The sequence below is a fragment of the Paroedura picta genome, chromosome 4 (genome assembly GCF_049243985.1).
Source record: "Paroedura picta isolate Pp20150507F chromosome 4, Ppicta_v3.0, whole genome shotgun sequence".
NCBI lineage: Eukaryota > Metazoa > Chordata > Lepidosauria > Squamata > Gekkonidae > Paroedura > Paroedura picta.
Genome location: NC_135372.1, coordinates 113237946 through 113255632, shown reverse-complemented (window position 1 = coordinate 113255632; position 17687 = coordinate 113237946). Strand labels below are relative to the sequence as shown.

At 41.2% G+C, this 17687-nt stretch overlaps 1 protein-coding gene across 1 annotated transcript in view; it reads left to right on the top strand.

Annotated features, from left to right (window-relative positions):
- The first annotated feature begins 2764 nt into the window (after positions 1 to 2764).
- Positions 2765 to 17687, top strand: part of LOC143836200 (fer-1-like protein 4) — a 71389-nt gene continuing 56466 nt past the window's right edge. Inside the window, exons 1-11 of the mRNA XM_077335188.1 lie at positions 2765 to 2898; positions 6608 to 6663; positions 7754 to 7842; positions 8832 to 8931; positions 10359 to 10450; positions 11126 to 11167; positions 12861 to 13013; positions 14021 to 14081; positions 14369 to 14500; positions 14998 to 15060; positions 16624 to 16708. Of these exons, the coding sequence (XP_077191303.1) occupies positions 2820 to 2898; positions 6608 to 6663; positions 7754 to 7842; positions 8832 to 8931; positions 10359 to 10450; positions 11126 to 11167; positions 12861 to 13013; positions 14021 to 14081; positions 14369 to 14500; positions 14998 to 15060; positions 16624 to 16708 (952 nt within the window). The 5' untranslated portion in view covers positions 2765 to 2819. The remainder of the gene's footprint in view (positions 2899 to 6607; positions 6664 to 7753; positions 7843 to 8831; positions 8932 to 10358; positions 10451 to 11125; positions 11168 to 12860; positions 13014 to 14020; positions 14082 to 14368; positions 14501 to 14997; positions 15061 to 16623; positions 16709 to 17687) is intronic.

Genomic DNA, 17687 nt, shown 5'->3' with positions numbered 1-17687 from the left:
AATTCCTTTGAAGGATACCAAAATGTCCATGATATGAATTATAAGCAGTGAAGTCTAGATGTGAACTGCTAATCTGTGAATTACCTTTTACTGTCTTTTGTCAAAATATTAGGGTGAAAAGAGATCACAAGGCTATCAGGGCCCCGCTGCAAGGAAGAACCATTGTACAACACTTTATCAAACTATCAAGCACTAAGACTACAATAAATTACATGAACAAAGTGTGGTCAGTATAATAAAATGCCTGCAGAACCGATTACCAGGATATTTTATATTTTAACAAAATTTATACACCACGTTTCTGCCCTCATCAGGCAACAAGACAGCTCACAGAATTAATTTAAAAGCATACATTAACAAAACATTTCTTGAAAACCATTAAAATCAACAACACATCATTAAAACAATTAAAACCAAGATAAAGTAGACATACACACAAACATAAAAACAATAATTCAAACATAGGGCAGGAAGAAGGATCACTGAGAATGCTGGATGAAACAAAGCAGTCTTCACCAATTGTCATAAGACAGCAATAGAAAGGGATGGGTGAGTTCCAGAGTTTTGGTGCCATGGCTGAGAAGATCCTCTCCTGGATTGTTATCCCCCTAATCTCAGAAGGCAGATGCACCTGAAGATACACCTGAAGCAACAGTTACATAGGTTTGTAGAGAAGTAGGCAGTCCTTCAGGTATGCTGATCTCAAACCAGGGCTTTAAAGTCAATGTTGTTGTTGTTGTCAGCCATTCAGTCGTGTCCAACTTTTGGTGATCCCATGGCTGTTGCCACAATCCCCAGTCCTGCACTGCCTCCCTTAGTTATGCACTGTTCTGGCTGGAGTCCACTCCAATTGCGTCCAGCCACCGTGCCTTTTGTCGGCCTGTTTTCCTTTTTCCGTAATTGCTTTTCTTGCATGATATGGCCAAAGAAAGTGTTTCATGATTTTGCCTACCAATGATATATCAGACTTTATACACTGTAGTATTTCCTTGTTTGTGACTTTTGTCAATGCCAGCATCTTTAATTGTGCCTGAAAACAGATTATATAGGTAGACTAATACTGACTGGAATAATATGGTCCCTATGACCCACTCTGCATCAACTGAAGATTCTTAACACTTTTCAGTGGCAGCCCCATGTAGCATTCATTGCAGTAATCTAATCTAGATGGAACCAGAAGGCTGCAGCTGGTTAATCAGTTCAAGTAGGATTGTCAGCACAGAGTTGGCAGCTGGTGGGAGACTCACCACTTACAGCACATGTGGAAGAGACATCCGTTATCACTGGGGACACTCTAGCAGTAAGCCCAAACTCTATGGTTTAAACCCAGAGTTTACATAATCACAAATGACATCCAGTCATTGTGGAAGTCACATCAGTGTGTCAGTATGCTTGCCATTGCCTCCCCGTTTCCCTCTAATTTTTCTTTTGCCCAACCTGTCCTCAGCAATCCTAGGTAAAAGGCACTCCTGGTTTCAACTACTACCTGATTATCCGGCAGTAGACCTGGGTCCAAGAGCGCCCCCCACCAAAGTATAGACCTGTTCCTTCAAGGGAGGTGCTACCCCATCCAGAATGTGACACCTTAAATCCTTGGTCAGTCCTGCTCACTAATATAACTTCTGTTTTATTGGGATTAAACCTCAGTTTACTAGACCGCCCCACAGCCACTCCAAAACCTGCCCCCATGCACCAGTTCAGGGTTTCTATAGCCTCCCTGGAACTGGTCAGAGGCACAGGATAGAGTTGAGTGAGCATCATCCACATATTGGTGACAACTCAACCCAAATATCACTGAAGCAAATTTGGAACACCTAATCTTGACAATTAATCTGTTTGTTTCTTAGATTCTATAACCAGGATAGAAGTAGCCAAAAAGAAACTGAGAAACAATAAGAACAGAATAATATAACAGTTCACTAGAAAGACTAGTTTCCCAATAATTTAAAATATAATCCACTAATTGAAAACATTAATCAAATTGTACCTTGGTATTAAACTTGAAACCATGTGTCTCTTCTGCCTATTTTGACAACAGGGAGGGGGTTGTGGTTGGTGGTGGATTACCTGCTTTGCATATAGAAGCTCACAGTTTCAATTTCCTAACTCCAGTTGAAGAGTATGTAGTAAAAAGAGTTGGAAAAGACCTCTTTCTACTTGAGATCCTGAAAAGCTGCTGCCAGTTAGAGTAGCCAATGCTGAGCAAGATGGTCAAGTGTCTTGACCCAGTATAATGCAGCCTGATTTGTATGCAGATGAAGTGGGGAAAAGAATCATAGAATCATAGAGTTGGAAGGGGCCATACAGGCCATCTAGTCCAACCCTCTGCTCAACGCAGGATCAGCCCAAAAGATGGCATACATCACTGTTTGTGATGTTCAAAAAGGAATTAGTGACAATTCTCAATACATTGAGAACTATTTGCGAGTATGATGACAGCTGGGAAATTTTGCTTTCAGAACAGGGCTTGCCTAGCTTGGGGATGGGAGTTTATACAATGTATAGGGGTCAAGTGAAAAGACAGATGGGCACCCAAGGGTCTCTTACCAGGTGAGATGTTTTGTCTCACCGAGTAATCCACTGTATTGTTTCAGAAACAGCAGACTTCCCGAGTTTTAGGGGGATTGAGCAGCTGATACCTGCCCACTGCAATAAGGCCTTGCCAGAACTGGGTAATGTGTGACTTGCGGGTGGGGTCTAGGCAGCCAAACCTGCTTGGTGAGTCCCCGGTCTTGAGTCACTGAAGAGACAGGTGGAGTCCTACACTGAGAGCAGTCGCACCTGGTCAACACAGCACTGAGCCAAGTCTTGGCAGCAACATGGCATTGAGTGTCAGCGTTAAAAGAGTCACCCAACTGCCAGGGACAGGGGAGAGGCAGGTGCAACTCAGCTTCCGAGGTGCGGAGTGTGGGGGAACGGGGGGAAAGATGCTGGGTGGAGGCAAAGGCAGCATGGGGCTTGGGAAAGAGAGAAAAATGGATGGAAAGTAGCTGCTTCCAATTCTTCCAGAAAAAGTGGTAAACTAGCTGTATGTGAGAGGTGTGTGGGTGAGATAGCATCCTGGGGGATTATCTCTCATGGGCTCATTGTTAATTGTATCGAGTGGGTAGTATCAGTGGTGAACTGATGAAGGTGCCTTTTCCTTCCATTTCGTCCCCACCCCTATTGTACTATTATGTGTTTCTTTGCTCTGTCATGGAATCATGAAGAAATCTCTGAAAATGAGGCCTGCTTGATTCAAGATGATGTTCCTACATAGATATCCCTTCCTTCTTGCATTGCAGCCTTCCTGCATGTACATGTATGCACATCATGTGCCTGTTTCACTGTCGGTATGTGCTGTGGGAAATGGCTGCCAGTCAAAGCTTACTATTCAGCCAGAATAGTGAAATATTTCCTCATCTAGCCGTGTACACATGGGTACATATGGTTTCCTGCACTGATTTGAATAGCAATATAGGACATTTGTCTAGGGGGAAGCGGCCTTCTTTCTGGAAGAAGAAAATCCTCTGGATTCTCTTCCTGCCCTGGGAGTGGAAATATATCTTAAAGCTGTAGCCGCTTTTCTGATAAATCACTAGTGGTATTTGGTCTTCATCCCTAGTAGAGTGATTTGGTTCCAATGAGAAGCTGAAGAGGAAGACAATTCCATAGTCAGGGAAACAGATGAAATCATCAATGCCAGTGTTGAGATGTATGTGTGGCATTGGAGAGAAGAGAGTCAGCAACAAAACAATGGAAATATGGAAATAAGAAATGAAATCCTAAACTGAAGTGAAAGTTCAGTATTGTTTAAAGTTAAGAGATGATTCACCCAAACTGTTTCTCCCAAGCCCAGGAGTGTTAGAAGTACAGCACAAGTTTTTTTTTTTCTCCAGCTGCTCTGTCCAAGGAATATCTCTAGCTCCCTATTCTGTCCCTTTAGTCTTCTAGCTTTTTTCTCTTTGGGCTTAATTGGCCCAGCCTTCCTGTTAGTAACTATTGACTGACAAGCTGATAACAGTTTGGGATTCATCTTGTACTTTAACCTACAATTTAAACATCTGCTAGAGAAGGCCTCTGTTGCCATGGCCACCACCCCTGAAGAAGGAACTGGTGATGTATAAGGTCCCATCATTTCAACTATGATGAATTTTGTTTCTTGTCAATAACCAATCAACCTCTCATATCCTCAGAGAGGAGAATTGCTTATTGCCTGAAAACACTGGTTATGATTCATGCCATATCTCATTCTGTGAACTGCCGTTTATTTAACTTTTCATACTCTTACCACTCCCAGAAAGCCTCTCCTTCATGTTCTAGTTTCTCAATTACTTGTTCGGAACACTCAGGAGATGCAGAGGCTTCCTTTCCATAATATCCATGCACACTTATTGAATGTCAGAACACTTCACTGAGTACACAAATCTGAATTACTACAAATTAAAATCTCCAACCACTGTACATAATTTGAGTTTTGCGTTAACTTCTGGAGGAAAGTCCTTCCCTCACTTTTACTGTTGTACTTACTTCCTTATAAGGATTATAGCTGGAATAGGAAGTACTCTAGAAATGTTAGTAAGGATGTCAGCAAATTGGGGTCTAAACTTGAGGAATTGTTTTGTCCTTTGAAGCAGCTGGTTACCTCGGAACTCTTTAGATAGAAATTTGGCTTGAGATATACATTTGTGATAAAGTCCAAAGTTGAACATCTCAGCAAAGACATGATGAAGTCAACACAAAAGAATGCTCCCTACATAGCAGTATCGATGTTGAGGCTCCTTTATTAAGGGATCCAAGGAAGCTTTGCACTTATGGCCCTCTCTTACAAAACACCCCCACTGAGTAAAATCCACTCTGGAGATTGATAGGCAGTGAAATGTCTGGAGACTAGTATTGTTAACGCTGCCAATTTGTTACTTATGTGTTTATTCTATCTTATTTTTTAATACTGATACATTGTGTTGGTTTTTTAATCCACTGTTAATTTTAGCCTATTTTGTACACTGCCTTGAACCATCTTGGGAGGGCAGTATAAAAATTTAATTAACAATAATATAGCTTTTCAGACACTGGTAGAGTTGCCAACCTAGAAGAAGAAAAGTTGGTTCTTATATGCTGCTTTTCTCTACCCAAAGGAGTCTCAAAGCGGCTTACAATCTCCTTCCCTTTCCTCTCCCCACAACAGACACCCTGTGAGGTAGGTGAGGCTGAGAGAGCCCTGATATAACTGCTCAGTCAGAACAGCTTTATCAGTGCTGTGGCGAGCCCAAGGTCACCCAGCTGGTGGCATGTGGGGGAGTGCAGAATCAAACCCAGCTCACCAGATTAGAAGTCTGCACTCCTAACCACTACACCAAGCTGGCTTTCTAGAGCCTGGAGTCCTCCCAAAACAATAACTGATCTCCAAACAGCAAGAGCAGTTACCCTGGAGGAAAAGGCAGCTTCAGAGGGGGTGACTGTATGATATCATATCCCAGCAACCAAATCTCAAGGAATTTTGCAAATTGGCATTGGCAACTCCCATTGCGAAGCAATGGATGAGTGCGTAGGTTTCCCAATGCATAGTGAGCTCTATAGCAAAACTCTTTTTGGTCAATGCAAGGGAGGGACTGTGGGTAGAGCTTTTGCTTGGCATTCAGACAGTCCCTGGCTCAATTCCCAGTATGCCAAGTTAAAAGGATAATTTAAGAGGTTGTCACTGGCCAATGGTGTCACTTCATTTCTGGTATTCTCCATCCCCAGCAAGAACCTGACAGCCCTATAATATCCCGATAGGGTGCTGGAGCTACAGAGAAGCTTCAGTTAATATTGCATTCCAGTAGGAAAGCTGAACTGATAAACATCTCAAAATTAGGGTTGGGAGCTTCCCAACCCTACTCAAAATGATGCGACAGTCACCATTTAAATTCAGTTTTGAAAAGAAAAAGGCAGCAATAAAAGCCTTCTCCTGACAAAAACAAAACTGATTAATTACTGGTTCAGAAGCTGCTGGAGTGAGCAGGAAGTAATTAACCAGTTTGGATATAGAAGCAAAAGCAGGAAATGAGAAATAATTAGAGGGAGAAACACAAACTTTTGCTGAATAAATTAGACTTACTTCCAACAAATAAGCCTAATAGCAGGACCATGCTTATGAGGACTTGCATTGGCAATTGTTATGGGAAATTCAGCATAATACTAACTGCTGTGTAAAACAACTATTTCAGTTCTATTTGTATTTCAGTTCTATTTTCAGCTATACAACATGTTTATTTTGTGGATTTGCACAAAGTAGGATGATCTAGGTATTTCTGCTTCCTTATTCATCTGATTGGGGAAATTTCTTCCAGAGTACTGTTTGGAGCTCCCAGTGGAAAGATGTTTTAAATGTTATGTTCAGATATGACAGAATGCATATTCCCTCATTGATGAGTGTGTCTTGGATGAAAGACCAACTGTTCAGTGTAGGTGGGACCAAGGTTCAATAGTAGAGGATCTGATTTTCATGTAGAACATCTCAGGTTCAGCATCTCCAGTTAAAAGGATCAGGTAGCAGGGGATACTGGAGCTGTTGCTAGGAAGAATAGATAACTGATCTTCTTAAACTATTGGTAGCTAAGTATGTCCATCTGTATTTTCTCCAAAGGTTTTACTCAGAAGACCAAAAAGATATTGAGTGGCTCGGAAGTTGTCTTTGGAGAGGTAAGCATCATAAAGAGAGCTAGCATGGTGTAGTAGTTAAGAGCAGTGGTCCTGAATTCGGAAAACCAGGTTTGATTCCCCTCCTCCTCTACATGCAGCCAACTGGGTGACCCTGACAACTCCGACAGGCCCCCTAGCTCTTCCAGGAGCTCATTCCACCAGGTTGGGGCCAGGGCCAAAAAAGCCCTGGCCCGGGTTGAGGCCAGGTGACTATCCTGGGGGCCCAAGACAACCAATAGAATCATTTCAGAATTTAAGAATTGTCTTACTACATCAGAACATCTAGTCATCTCTAGAATCCCATGAACAGAATAGGAGAGTGATAGTTATCTCCTGTTTTCCTCTGCTATTTGGCATTCAGAGGTATACTGAGTGCTTCTAAACACAGCCGGTTTCATCAGTATATCCTCCCTGAATTTTTCTGATCTATGGAGAGAGGTGGTATAAACTAGCGATCCCCAACCTGTGGGCCGCGGACCACATGTGGTCCTTCGACTAATTGGAGGTGGGCCCCGAAGGAAGCCTTCTCCCCACCCCGGCCCTTTACTTCATCCCCCCCAGCCCTTTACAACACACTTCATTGTTGTGTCGTGTCTGTATCCTATTTTGAAGGGATGTTTAAACATTACCATAGCGATCCGAGAGCGCTAGGGCAGTGGTTGAGAGTAGAGGAGTAAACTACCCCCCCCCACCAGGCCTCAGTAAAAGGCGTTGGGTGGTCCCCGGTGAGTGGTCCCTGGCGTTGAGTGGTCCCCGGTGTTATAAAGGTTGGGGACCACTGGTATAAACAATTCCTAGGAATAAATAATCTTTTTTTCAGTACTATTAGTTAAGTTTGTGGGTATAATTTCCCCAATAAGTCTATCATATGTTGCTAAGGAATTAGAACAAAAAAGAATCACAAACTATTTCTCATCATTCTTGAATTCTTGAAAAATATATGATTGATGGAGGTATTTATAGCTAAACAGATGTAGCAATTCACAGTTTTAATTTTTAAAACACTCCTTAATTTTGTACTGTCTAAAAGGATATGACATGGGCACCTTCAGAAGATCTGACCATTTTCTTGTTCATCTTTGCCTTTTAGCTTTTTCACTGGCCACATTATAGAAAGCTCATTATGGAAGAGATGCTGCTAGTTAAAGTTTACAACTGCAGTAAAGTATTCAGCAATAGGTAGGTTTGTATGTCTATGAGGGGATGATGCTAGGCAACTGCCCGACATTGGCTTAACGAGATTGCTTTATCACTGATATATTTGTATGTTTCACAATGATTCTGAGTTCAGAACATAGTTCCACTGGGATCGATCAGGCATTGATACTTTTATAATTTAATAGCCTTGTAGTGGATTCTGGCTAGCACAACTAGATTTTTTGGAGTTAAATGTCTGTCCTTTACTTGAATATCTTCAGAATTAAATCTTGATTGCTTTACTGCTTGACTGTGACAAACTCTCAAAAGTAGGGCTGGGCTATGGGATTAGAAAGGTCCTAAAATGACCTAATTCATCAACAAGCTGTATTTTACTTAGTTTACAGTCATGCATACACAGAGGCAGCTACTATGGTTGTCTCAAGTGTCAACATAGAGATCTGCATTTTGCTTTGAGGCATCACTCACCATGCAAAAAAGAACAATGGCAGTGCTCTTCTATGATCAGTGAACAGTACAGAAGGACTATCCTTAGAAAACTCATAACAGAAAAGTGGGAAAGAACTCAGGTTAAGCCCTTTTCTTTTACAATAAGACCCAAAGAAGCAGCTTTAGAAAGCTCCAGACCCACAGGAAAGGACAGAAATGCTGTGCCTCCTACAATGTTACTCCACTAGTATTTTTGGCCACCCTCTGCCTGTTCTTAGCAAAGAACGGTTTACTTTTGTCTCCCAGATAAGTGGTGGACTTAGGACCTGAAGGAGCAGTGGAGTGGGAGCTTCTATAGCCAGATAGTTCTTGCTGCTTCCAGCCTTTCAAAGCAACAGCCATGAACTCCAGGTTAATGCTTGATCATGTGTGCAAACATGCATGCCCACCCACAAAAAAGTAGATTTTGTCTTTTGAAATTTGTAGTTCAGATTTATATGTCTGCATTAATGTATTGTTTTCTTTGAATTTCACATTATATTCTAACCTACCTTATTCTTTCATTTCCTATTATGTTGTAGACTACTTGGGACCTTAGTCATCAGTCTCCAGCACCTGGTAACATCTGGAAGACTTAACATCAAAGAAGCTCTTGTTGACAAAAACCACAGAATCACTGGAGTACGTAATGCCATGATCATAATATTATTTGAAAAATAACAGTGAGAGTACTGAGAGTAGCATCGTGGTTACAGTGTTGGATTAAGGCTTGAAAAATCTTGGGTTCAAATCCCCCCTCTGCCATGACACTCACTGGGAGACCTTGAACCAGACACATACTCAGCATAACCACCCCAGCGGCATCACTGCAGGGTGCCGTCAGTGCATTGTGGCAGAGCAGCATGGTCCACCACTTCTTGTGTCCTCATGGGGGATATATTTTAGCGGCTGAGCTAGTTCGCCACTTTCTGCATCCCTGCAGGGGACACATTTCTGCAGCAGACCTGGTCCACCACTGAAATGTGTCCCCACAGGAGATGCGGCCACAGTGGAAAGGTTCTGCGGCACAGGGGGCAGTGTTGTTGTTGTTTTTGCAGGAAGGTGGAATTAATTGCATTCTCACCTTTTGCAGGAAGGTGAGAATGCAATCCCACCTTCCTGCAAAAAAAGTAATGCCACATTTGGCCCCGTGGTATTACAAAGTGCGGTACCGCATACTGGCTGGGGCTCATGGCAATTGTAGTTTATGGACATCTCAAGAGCCACAGTTCCACCACCCCTTCTCTAGATCATGTCAATGGTGAGTCAAAGCATGCACAAATCTTGGAAGGCCTGGCTTTTCCTGCCTACATGTGCCTCCGCTGGACTAAGCCATTTTGCCCCCTGGAGTGCTTAAGGGAGCATGGAAAATATCTGCGTTCCTTTAAAGCAAGGCAACGGCAGCCTAATGTTCACCAGGCCCTGGAAAGGGCTGACCTGGCGGTGACATCATGTGGAAGCGGGGATTAGCTCCGCTTCCATATGAGCACTCTCCTGGCCTTTTCTGCCCGTGCTGAATCACCCTCATAGTTTTGTTGTTGGAATAAAATGGAGGAATTGCTGTGCAATAAGGGAGGGTGGGATAAAAAATGTAATAACAAAGGGAGAGATCCACTGCAAAAAATTCTGCTTGTGTTGCAGCTGATGTGCTATGTCACACTTATTTTATCCCTACTTGCATTTCCATGCTAAGTCTACTTATGTTTCCCCTTGTGTATCCAAGTGATCCAATAGTGTCCCCCCCCCCCCCCCGCTATTCTTTTGCTGCAGAGCCCAAAATTCCTGGGCATTTCCTAGGCAATCCAGCACCTACTGTCAAAAATGGTATGTATCTAGAGTAGTTTCTCATGAGATTGGAAGTTTGTAGGGATTTGACCCCTTTTTTTTTATTGAGAGAGTGCCACGGTAGGAATCTGTATCCCATCCAATCTAGGGGCCAGTACCCCCTTGATGACACAATCAGGTAGCTCAAGGTGACTTCAACTAATTTTATTCACTCTGCTGTGCTGTTTTTGAGACTTATTAATAAATGTGGCGGCCCTCCTAAATGTTTGCTTGTTCCTATACAGATATACATTGAATTAGAACTGAAATACCAGCCTCCTGATGGTTCAGCAGGAACATGGGCTGAAGAAGATTTTGTCTATCAGATGAAAGACAGGTACCAACATTATTGTACAAGACTCTTATTTTCATTATCACAGATTAATGTTTCAGTTCTGATCCAAGGAGACTCAATTGATTTCAGCTTTCTCATAGCTGTATCTCCAGGGTGCTGTACAAGATACTAAGTCTGTTTCCCCCTCATTTACTGTATTGAATCTTGAAGTGTTTTCAAAGTTGTTTAAAGGCCATTCTTTAAACTGAGATGGGAATTGGGGTTATGATCTATGCTTGGGCATGCTGTAAGTCGAGACTGTGTTCTATAAATAGGGTCTGATAAGGAAATGCTACCATTATCTGGGTGGATGATGTTCACTGAAGTAGCGTTTCCCTTGCCTCTATAAAAAAGCTACATTTTCTATTCTAGGGCAGGAATACAAGATAAAGGAGGAAAAGATTCCAGCACACACAAGTTTCAAGCAAGTGAACAATATAGTATTGAGGCGTGAGAAAGGAAATGGTTAAGGATAATGCTCATCCTGTTGCACTGTAAGCAGTGGCACTGTAACAGTCCTTGTGAACTAGTACCCTGAATAGTTTTGAAGTCACTGTACACGAGATTGTGAAATCTCTGTTCATCAAACAAGAAAGATTAAAGATCAAACATGAGAAGGCTGCTTTAGCTCAATAGCCTGTATTTGAATTATTGTTGTTCTATTTCTGTTCACTACAGTTCAGAGGTTATCATCCGCAACCCTGGATTTGAGGAACTGGAGTAAGTAGCATGTTTTATTGTTATTTTACATTTTGATCCTATGAATAGTTTCTCTGGAACATAAAAATGAATGTTCTAATGGAAAAGCTTTTATAGTGCCTCAACTTGTGAAAAGGATTAACATATATGCAGTCTATACTAGAAACTATATGAGGAAATTTTATCTGAAGAATAATTTTTGGGGGGTTAAAAATGGCAGGCTCAACAATTTATTTGTTCCATTTATATCCCATCCTTCTTCCATCATGGAAGGCAGGGTGGCTTACACAGGATTCCCAGAAGCTCTCTCATTCAAGCACTAACCAGACCTGGACCAGTTTCGTTTAAGTTTAGCTGCAGTGTTCTTTGCAACAACATTTATACTGCCATAGTTACCAGATGCAGCCTAGATATAGTCCTGGCTACATGATGCAATAATGGATGAAGGGTGTATGGTGAGGGCACAATCCCAGAAGCTGTTCAGCTATAATAAGCCCTATCAGTGTATGAAATATATTCCAGAATTATAATCCGAACCTGAGGAGCTGAGTTAAGCAGCTTGTATCATTTCTCTTTGGCATTCTGATTCTGTGAACTGGTGCTCTAGCAATTTCTGCCAGCTATGCCCATTTATCCCATGCATATTTATTTGGAAGTTACAGTGCAGTCCTGAACAGAGTTGTAGCTTTCTAAGGTCATTGTCTTCTCTTGATTTAGAAGAGTAAAATTATGTTTAGAATCGCAGTGTTCGTTTTCTTTGTTCAATGGGGTTTATGCCTAAATATGTATGCATAAGGCCTTATACATAGTTAAATTGGGGCTACAGCTGACAGGTAGGATTTTTTTTTTAATCGCTCATCTTTTGTTACAGCTCATCTACTGTTACAGCCATATTAGCACAAGTCTCTCTCTGTAGCATTCCAGATGCATCTATAGAACATGGAGAATTTTACAAGGTTACCAGGAAAGTAATTTCTTGGGTTTTCAGGAGAGCCAAAGAGATTAAAGAGTTTTAAACTCTGCCTGGACAATAATGTCTTTCCTGTACAGATTAAATAGCTTTATAGAAAATTAAATATTTAAAATTTAATCACAGGTGTTACACTAGAACAAAGTTAGAGTCCAGTGGCCCCTTTAAGACCAACAAAGTTTTATTCAAGGTGTTACACTAGTCCCACTTGCTTGATGTAACAGAGTGTATTGTATGCCCTTGGCTATTTAGGGCTAAGATATAATCCAACTCAAGATCAGCATTTCCATGTCATACTGATTTCAGTGGGAAGGATAAAATACATGATCTGGAGCCATAAGCTGTTTTTCAGAAGTCCCATTGAGTTTAGTGAGTCTTCTTCAAAGCAAACATGCTCAGGATTTCCGCTAACGATCTCACATTGTATCCATGACTTAAAGTTGCTTAAGTTTATTTCATTATATATTTATTTATTTTATTTAGATTTTTATACCACCTTTCCATACGGCTCTGGGTGGTTTGAACTAGATTGTATTAATGATGATGTTGAAATTTATTACAACCCATTTCTTAAATTAAAAAAAAAACAGAAGGGGAGAGAATCCTATGCAAGTTGCTTATGCCATATTATAAAGTTTTGTCTCTGGCAATCTCGGTGTATAGGGAAGAACCACTGAAATATGATGCACACTTTCATCTTGAGTTTAATGCTCCCTTTGGGTATAATGTGTGTGTGTGTTACAGGCCTGAGGACGTGAAGCAAGCAGCTGATCTGGACAGGAAAGCTGCAGTGCTTGGCAGGAAACTTGTGAAAGGCCTGGACACTGACGACGACGACGATTATTATGATGTGTCGGACATGGAGTTCTCAGGCATTGTCTTCAGTCCTGTAAAGAGGTACCTTCCCCCCCCCCCAACAGGCAGGGTTGCTATTCCAAAAAAAGTGGTTTTCTTCCTGTTCAGAATGAGCGCTGCTCCATGTTTTGGTAGAAATTTGGCCTCTTGGTCCAAAATAGAATCTGGGGTAAAGTAGACACTCCCTTCAGGACTGTGTACTCTGTTCAGTGGCTCATAGTGCTGTAACACAGTGCACAGTACACAGGTGGATACTACCTTTAACTTGTTATTTTTGGTGTTGGGAGTCCTCTTATTCCGAACCACCCCTGACAGTCACATGTACCAATGAGACCTATACCTTCCAGTATTGACTTCTATAAGCTTTATCATTTTTGCAGTAAAATTATTGTCTATTTCATCTGTCAGTAGTAGTGTGTTCCAAGGCCATTTCTACAAGTGAGACTTAAATCAATTTTGGACAGTTATTAGATTTCTATTCCACCTCTAAACTCCAAAAGCTAGCAACCCTTCAAAATCACTGAATGAGTTTTACGGATGAAATGCGGGCATCCAGACAGTTTTCTTCAGTCCTGATCCAGCCATCATGATATGTCTCATGACTGTAATATAAAATCTCTGTTGCCTTTTAAACTATTAAAATCCCTGAATGTCATTTTAATTCGCAAGGCCTAAGTAGCTAGCAGTACAGTTGATTAAAATTTTTGCTTCTTCCACCTTTTGTCTCACAATATTCAGGAAGGATGCATTAGAGACTGAAAATTTTCTTAGCTTTACTCACAAAATAACCCTGTTTCTTACACAGAACTTCAGTTCCCACAAGCTGCCACTTCTACACTATATTCCTTTGAAACTCATAGGGACTGAGTGATTAGGGAAGCAATTTGGAGCATCTGTTCTTTGTTGTCACTTTTGGCCAGAATTTGCAAGCTTATCACTATTTGACTTTGGTGCAGGTTTATGTATATTCAGATTATCTAAAAAAAATAAAACATTTCAAGCCACAGGTCTTTTGTTAATGCTTTATTTATTATTTATTTCCATTGTAGCCGTTCTAGAGTCTTCTCCAAATGGGACCTGTATGCTACTCCTAGGCCACAAAGTTTCCAGGTAAAGCCCACATTGCCTTCCAAGTTCAGGGTCTGTGAGCGTTGCCTCCCAAAACCACACAGCAAATGTACAGTTCCTTAGGTTTCTGGTTTATAAATCCTTAAAAGTTCAAGTTAAAATAAATTGTCCAAGTGGCCCTAACTCACCAATAACTTGTGAAAACAAACGATGGTATTTGAACTACTCAGACAAGCAACTGAACCATTTGCTCATCCCTCTTATGTAATTCCCTTTCCCATAATGATGATTCCTTCAGATGGATTTTAGGAAATCTGTTGTGTCTACAGATTGGCATCAATATAATTGAAGCCCAGAAACTGGTGGGAGTGAATATTGACCCTTTTGTTGTTGTGAGAATTGGAGATGAGAAGAGACACACGGCAACACAGAAGTCTACCAACTGCCCATTTTACAACGAGGTAAGTAAAGAATATTACTAAGCCACCAGATTTCACCACTCAAAGCTTCTTGCCAGAGGATGAAAGGTCTTCTGCTGCATGCCAGGCTGTTGGACTGCAAACTACTACCAGTCTCTCTGTCCCTTCTAGTTTCATGTATCGTTGACTAGTTTTAATGTAAACCGCCCTGAGCCTTCGGGGAGGGCGGTATATAAATCTAAATAAATAAAATAATAAAATAAATAAATAAATAACACCTCTTTGAGCCACTTCTTATGTAACAAATTGGGCTGAATTAACAACAAGTGTTAGACATGAAAACCGCATTCACAGATTACAGCTGCTGTGTACATATGTCAGCACATATATACCAAAAAGTATTGAAGCAATATTCTTTGCAGCATGTGAAAAAAATCAAAACTTACATTGCACTTGGTAAAAACATCTTATGTAGCATGGAAGATGAACCATGCACTCTAGAGGCTCACCACTCTGAAATTTTTCCTCTTCTGTTCCAGTATTTTACGTTTGAATTCCATGAACCAAGAGAAGTTTTATTTCATAGACTCATCGCTATTTCTGTAAGTATCAGCAGCTGTTGTGGGAAGAAGGTCAATATAATGACAAATGGTAAGAAACTCTCAAACCAGTGGGAGCCATGAGACATACCATAGTCCTCAAGGCCTTCTTTCCCCCTTTCTCTTCCATTTGGAAAACAACTCTTTCCAGGACAAGTTTCAAGGGCAAGTTTGATTGTTGTGGAGAAGATAATTTGCCTATTGAACACCCCTTTGGAAGTAAGCTATGGGTTGGATCCCAACAGTATTTCCATTTGGTCCTTCCCAATGCCCCATTTAAATATATCCTCAGTGCACATGATGCTTTGCAGAATTTCATAAGATTAAAAAGAGAGAGTGCTTACAATAATGGTCCCTACACCATGGAGTGTACTCTCTTGCACTTGTGGGATTTGCTTAGTTTCCAAAGGGCTTGTATTGTTCAGGTTGAATTGACCTTTGGAGGACAATCAGATGCTCTGAGCTAATTTGATAGTATCATGGTGCTATCAAATTACTTTAATATTTTATATATATTATTTGATGTTGATTTTTAACATGTATTATGATGTTGTGTTAAGTATTGCGAGCCACTACAAAACATCCCCATCTCCCCAGATGAGCAGTAACTAAAAAATCTAATAAATAAATATATATACAATAAATATGAAGTCACAGTAATAAAGCCACCAAAGAAAGCAGGGGGAGAATCAAGGCAGTGAGGGATGAGTGTGCCCTAAGGCACACTCCAGATTTGTGAAGTGGTCCTCCAGATGTCCTCCAGATGTCCTGTGGTCCTCCAGATGTCCATGGACTACAATTCCCATGAGCACCTGCCAGCTAACACTGGCAGGGGCTCGTGGTAATTGTAGTCCATGGACATCTGGAGGACTACAGGTTGATTATCACTGCCCTAAGGGAAAATCAGAGCACAACAAAATTTTAACAGATTTGCCACACATCTGCATCTAACAATGAAACAAGCTAGCCCTAGGTTGATTTGATGATGATGATGTTAACCATTAGTTGTGTCTGACTATTGGTGATCCTATGGCTCAGCCGACTCCATGTCTTTCAATTTTGCACTGCTTCTTTTAGTTGTATAATGCCATGGTCAGTTTTCATTTAGACAAGCAACTATTTAGACTTGATTTAGACAACCAGCATATCTCAGAGCTAAAGATGCAGACTAGTTGATTGTATCATTGATTGGGGCAGTTTGATCATCTGTACAGGCTTAAAGACAGCTGTGTGTGTGAAGGCATGTTGTCATCTGGAATAAAGATAGATTATCTTTACAAACTGACATTTTTACTTGAATTGCTTTTGGTATAATGCTTTATTAATATCCAAAGCATTGATTGGATTGATCATGAATTATGCAATTACAATGTTCCTAAGCTCTTAACTCAAGCAGAGACAAGAGCAATGATGGAATGTTACCTGTAATCATTTTCACCACCTCCCACCATTCGTTGAGCTAAACACAACCTCTCTAGCCTCTTGAACAACAATAGTTAGATTCTGCACTGCTTTCTAACAACCATGTCATTCAATACTGAGTGGGTGGTTTGTGTTACTGCACAGGTCTTTCATTCAAAGAAGATCCCATTCCTAGGTACACTCATTGGGACATTCAAGATTGATCTAGAGACTGTTTACAGCCAACCAGGTACAGTATATGAAGCCTCTTGGAAGCTCTTCTTGTCAACATCTGCCTTCTGTTTCCCTTTTTGCATTACTTTGCTTAGGGCCAGTACACATGTGTTTGTTTTTTTTTAAGAGTTGGGTGAGTTCATCTTCTCTGGACTTAACTAGGGTTCCCAGCAGTCAGTTAGAAGCTACAGGGAATGCCTTTAAAAAAAGTGTTTGGAATTCCAGTACATTCCAAACATAGATAGAGTCCTGGGGGTAGTTATTTGCCTGTTTTGGGTGTTCCATGTGGATAGGATTGCCAGTAGGAAAATATTTGGAGATTTTGGGGGTGGAGCCTGAGAAGGGTGGGTTTTAGGGAGAAGAGGGACTCCAGTGGGGTATAATGACAGAGTCCATCTTCCAAAGCAGCCATTTTCTCCATTTCCTGCTGAAGATTTCTTGCCTTGAAAAGAGGGTTTCCATAAGTTAGCTGTGACCTGACAACCAAATTTTTGCCAAAGTTTTGCCTTGCCTCGACCAGGACCAGAGCCTTTTTGGCTATCACAGTTCCTCAGGGCTTGCAAAACGGAGCTCTTCCACCAGGTTTTGGGTTGAGGCAAGTGCCAAGAACAATATGGCCCCTCCCCAGGCTTGGTTTGGTATTACATCTACACACCCATCTCTAGAGATGTTTGCTCAGGGGAGGGAATTTTGACTGTCAATCTTGTGCCTTGTAGAGGGCATTATGGCCTCAGGGCTAATTGGGGTTTTTATATAGGGGATTTTATGGGGGTTTTATGTTTGTAAGCCACCATGAGTCTTTGGAAAGCGGCGGGATATAAGTTCAATAAATAACAACGACAACAACAACAATTAATGTATAGATTAAATTAAAATTCAGTCTCACAGTGCCTGTAAGAGCTCTCTGGCAGACACTTTAGAGCGATTTTCTCCAGAAAGCAGTCCTTCATAGCTTGATTTCCGCCAACCAAGGCTCTCTGTCTTAAAGATACTGG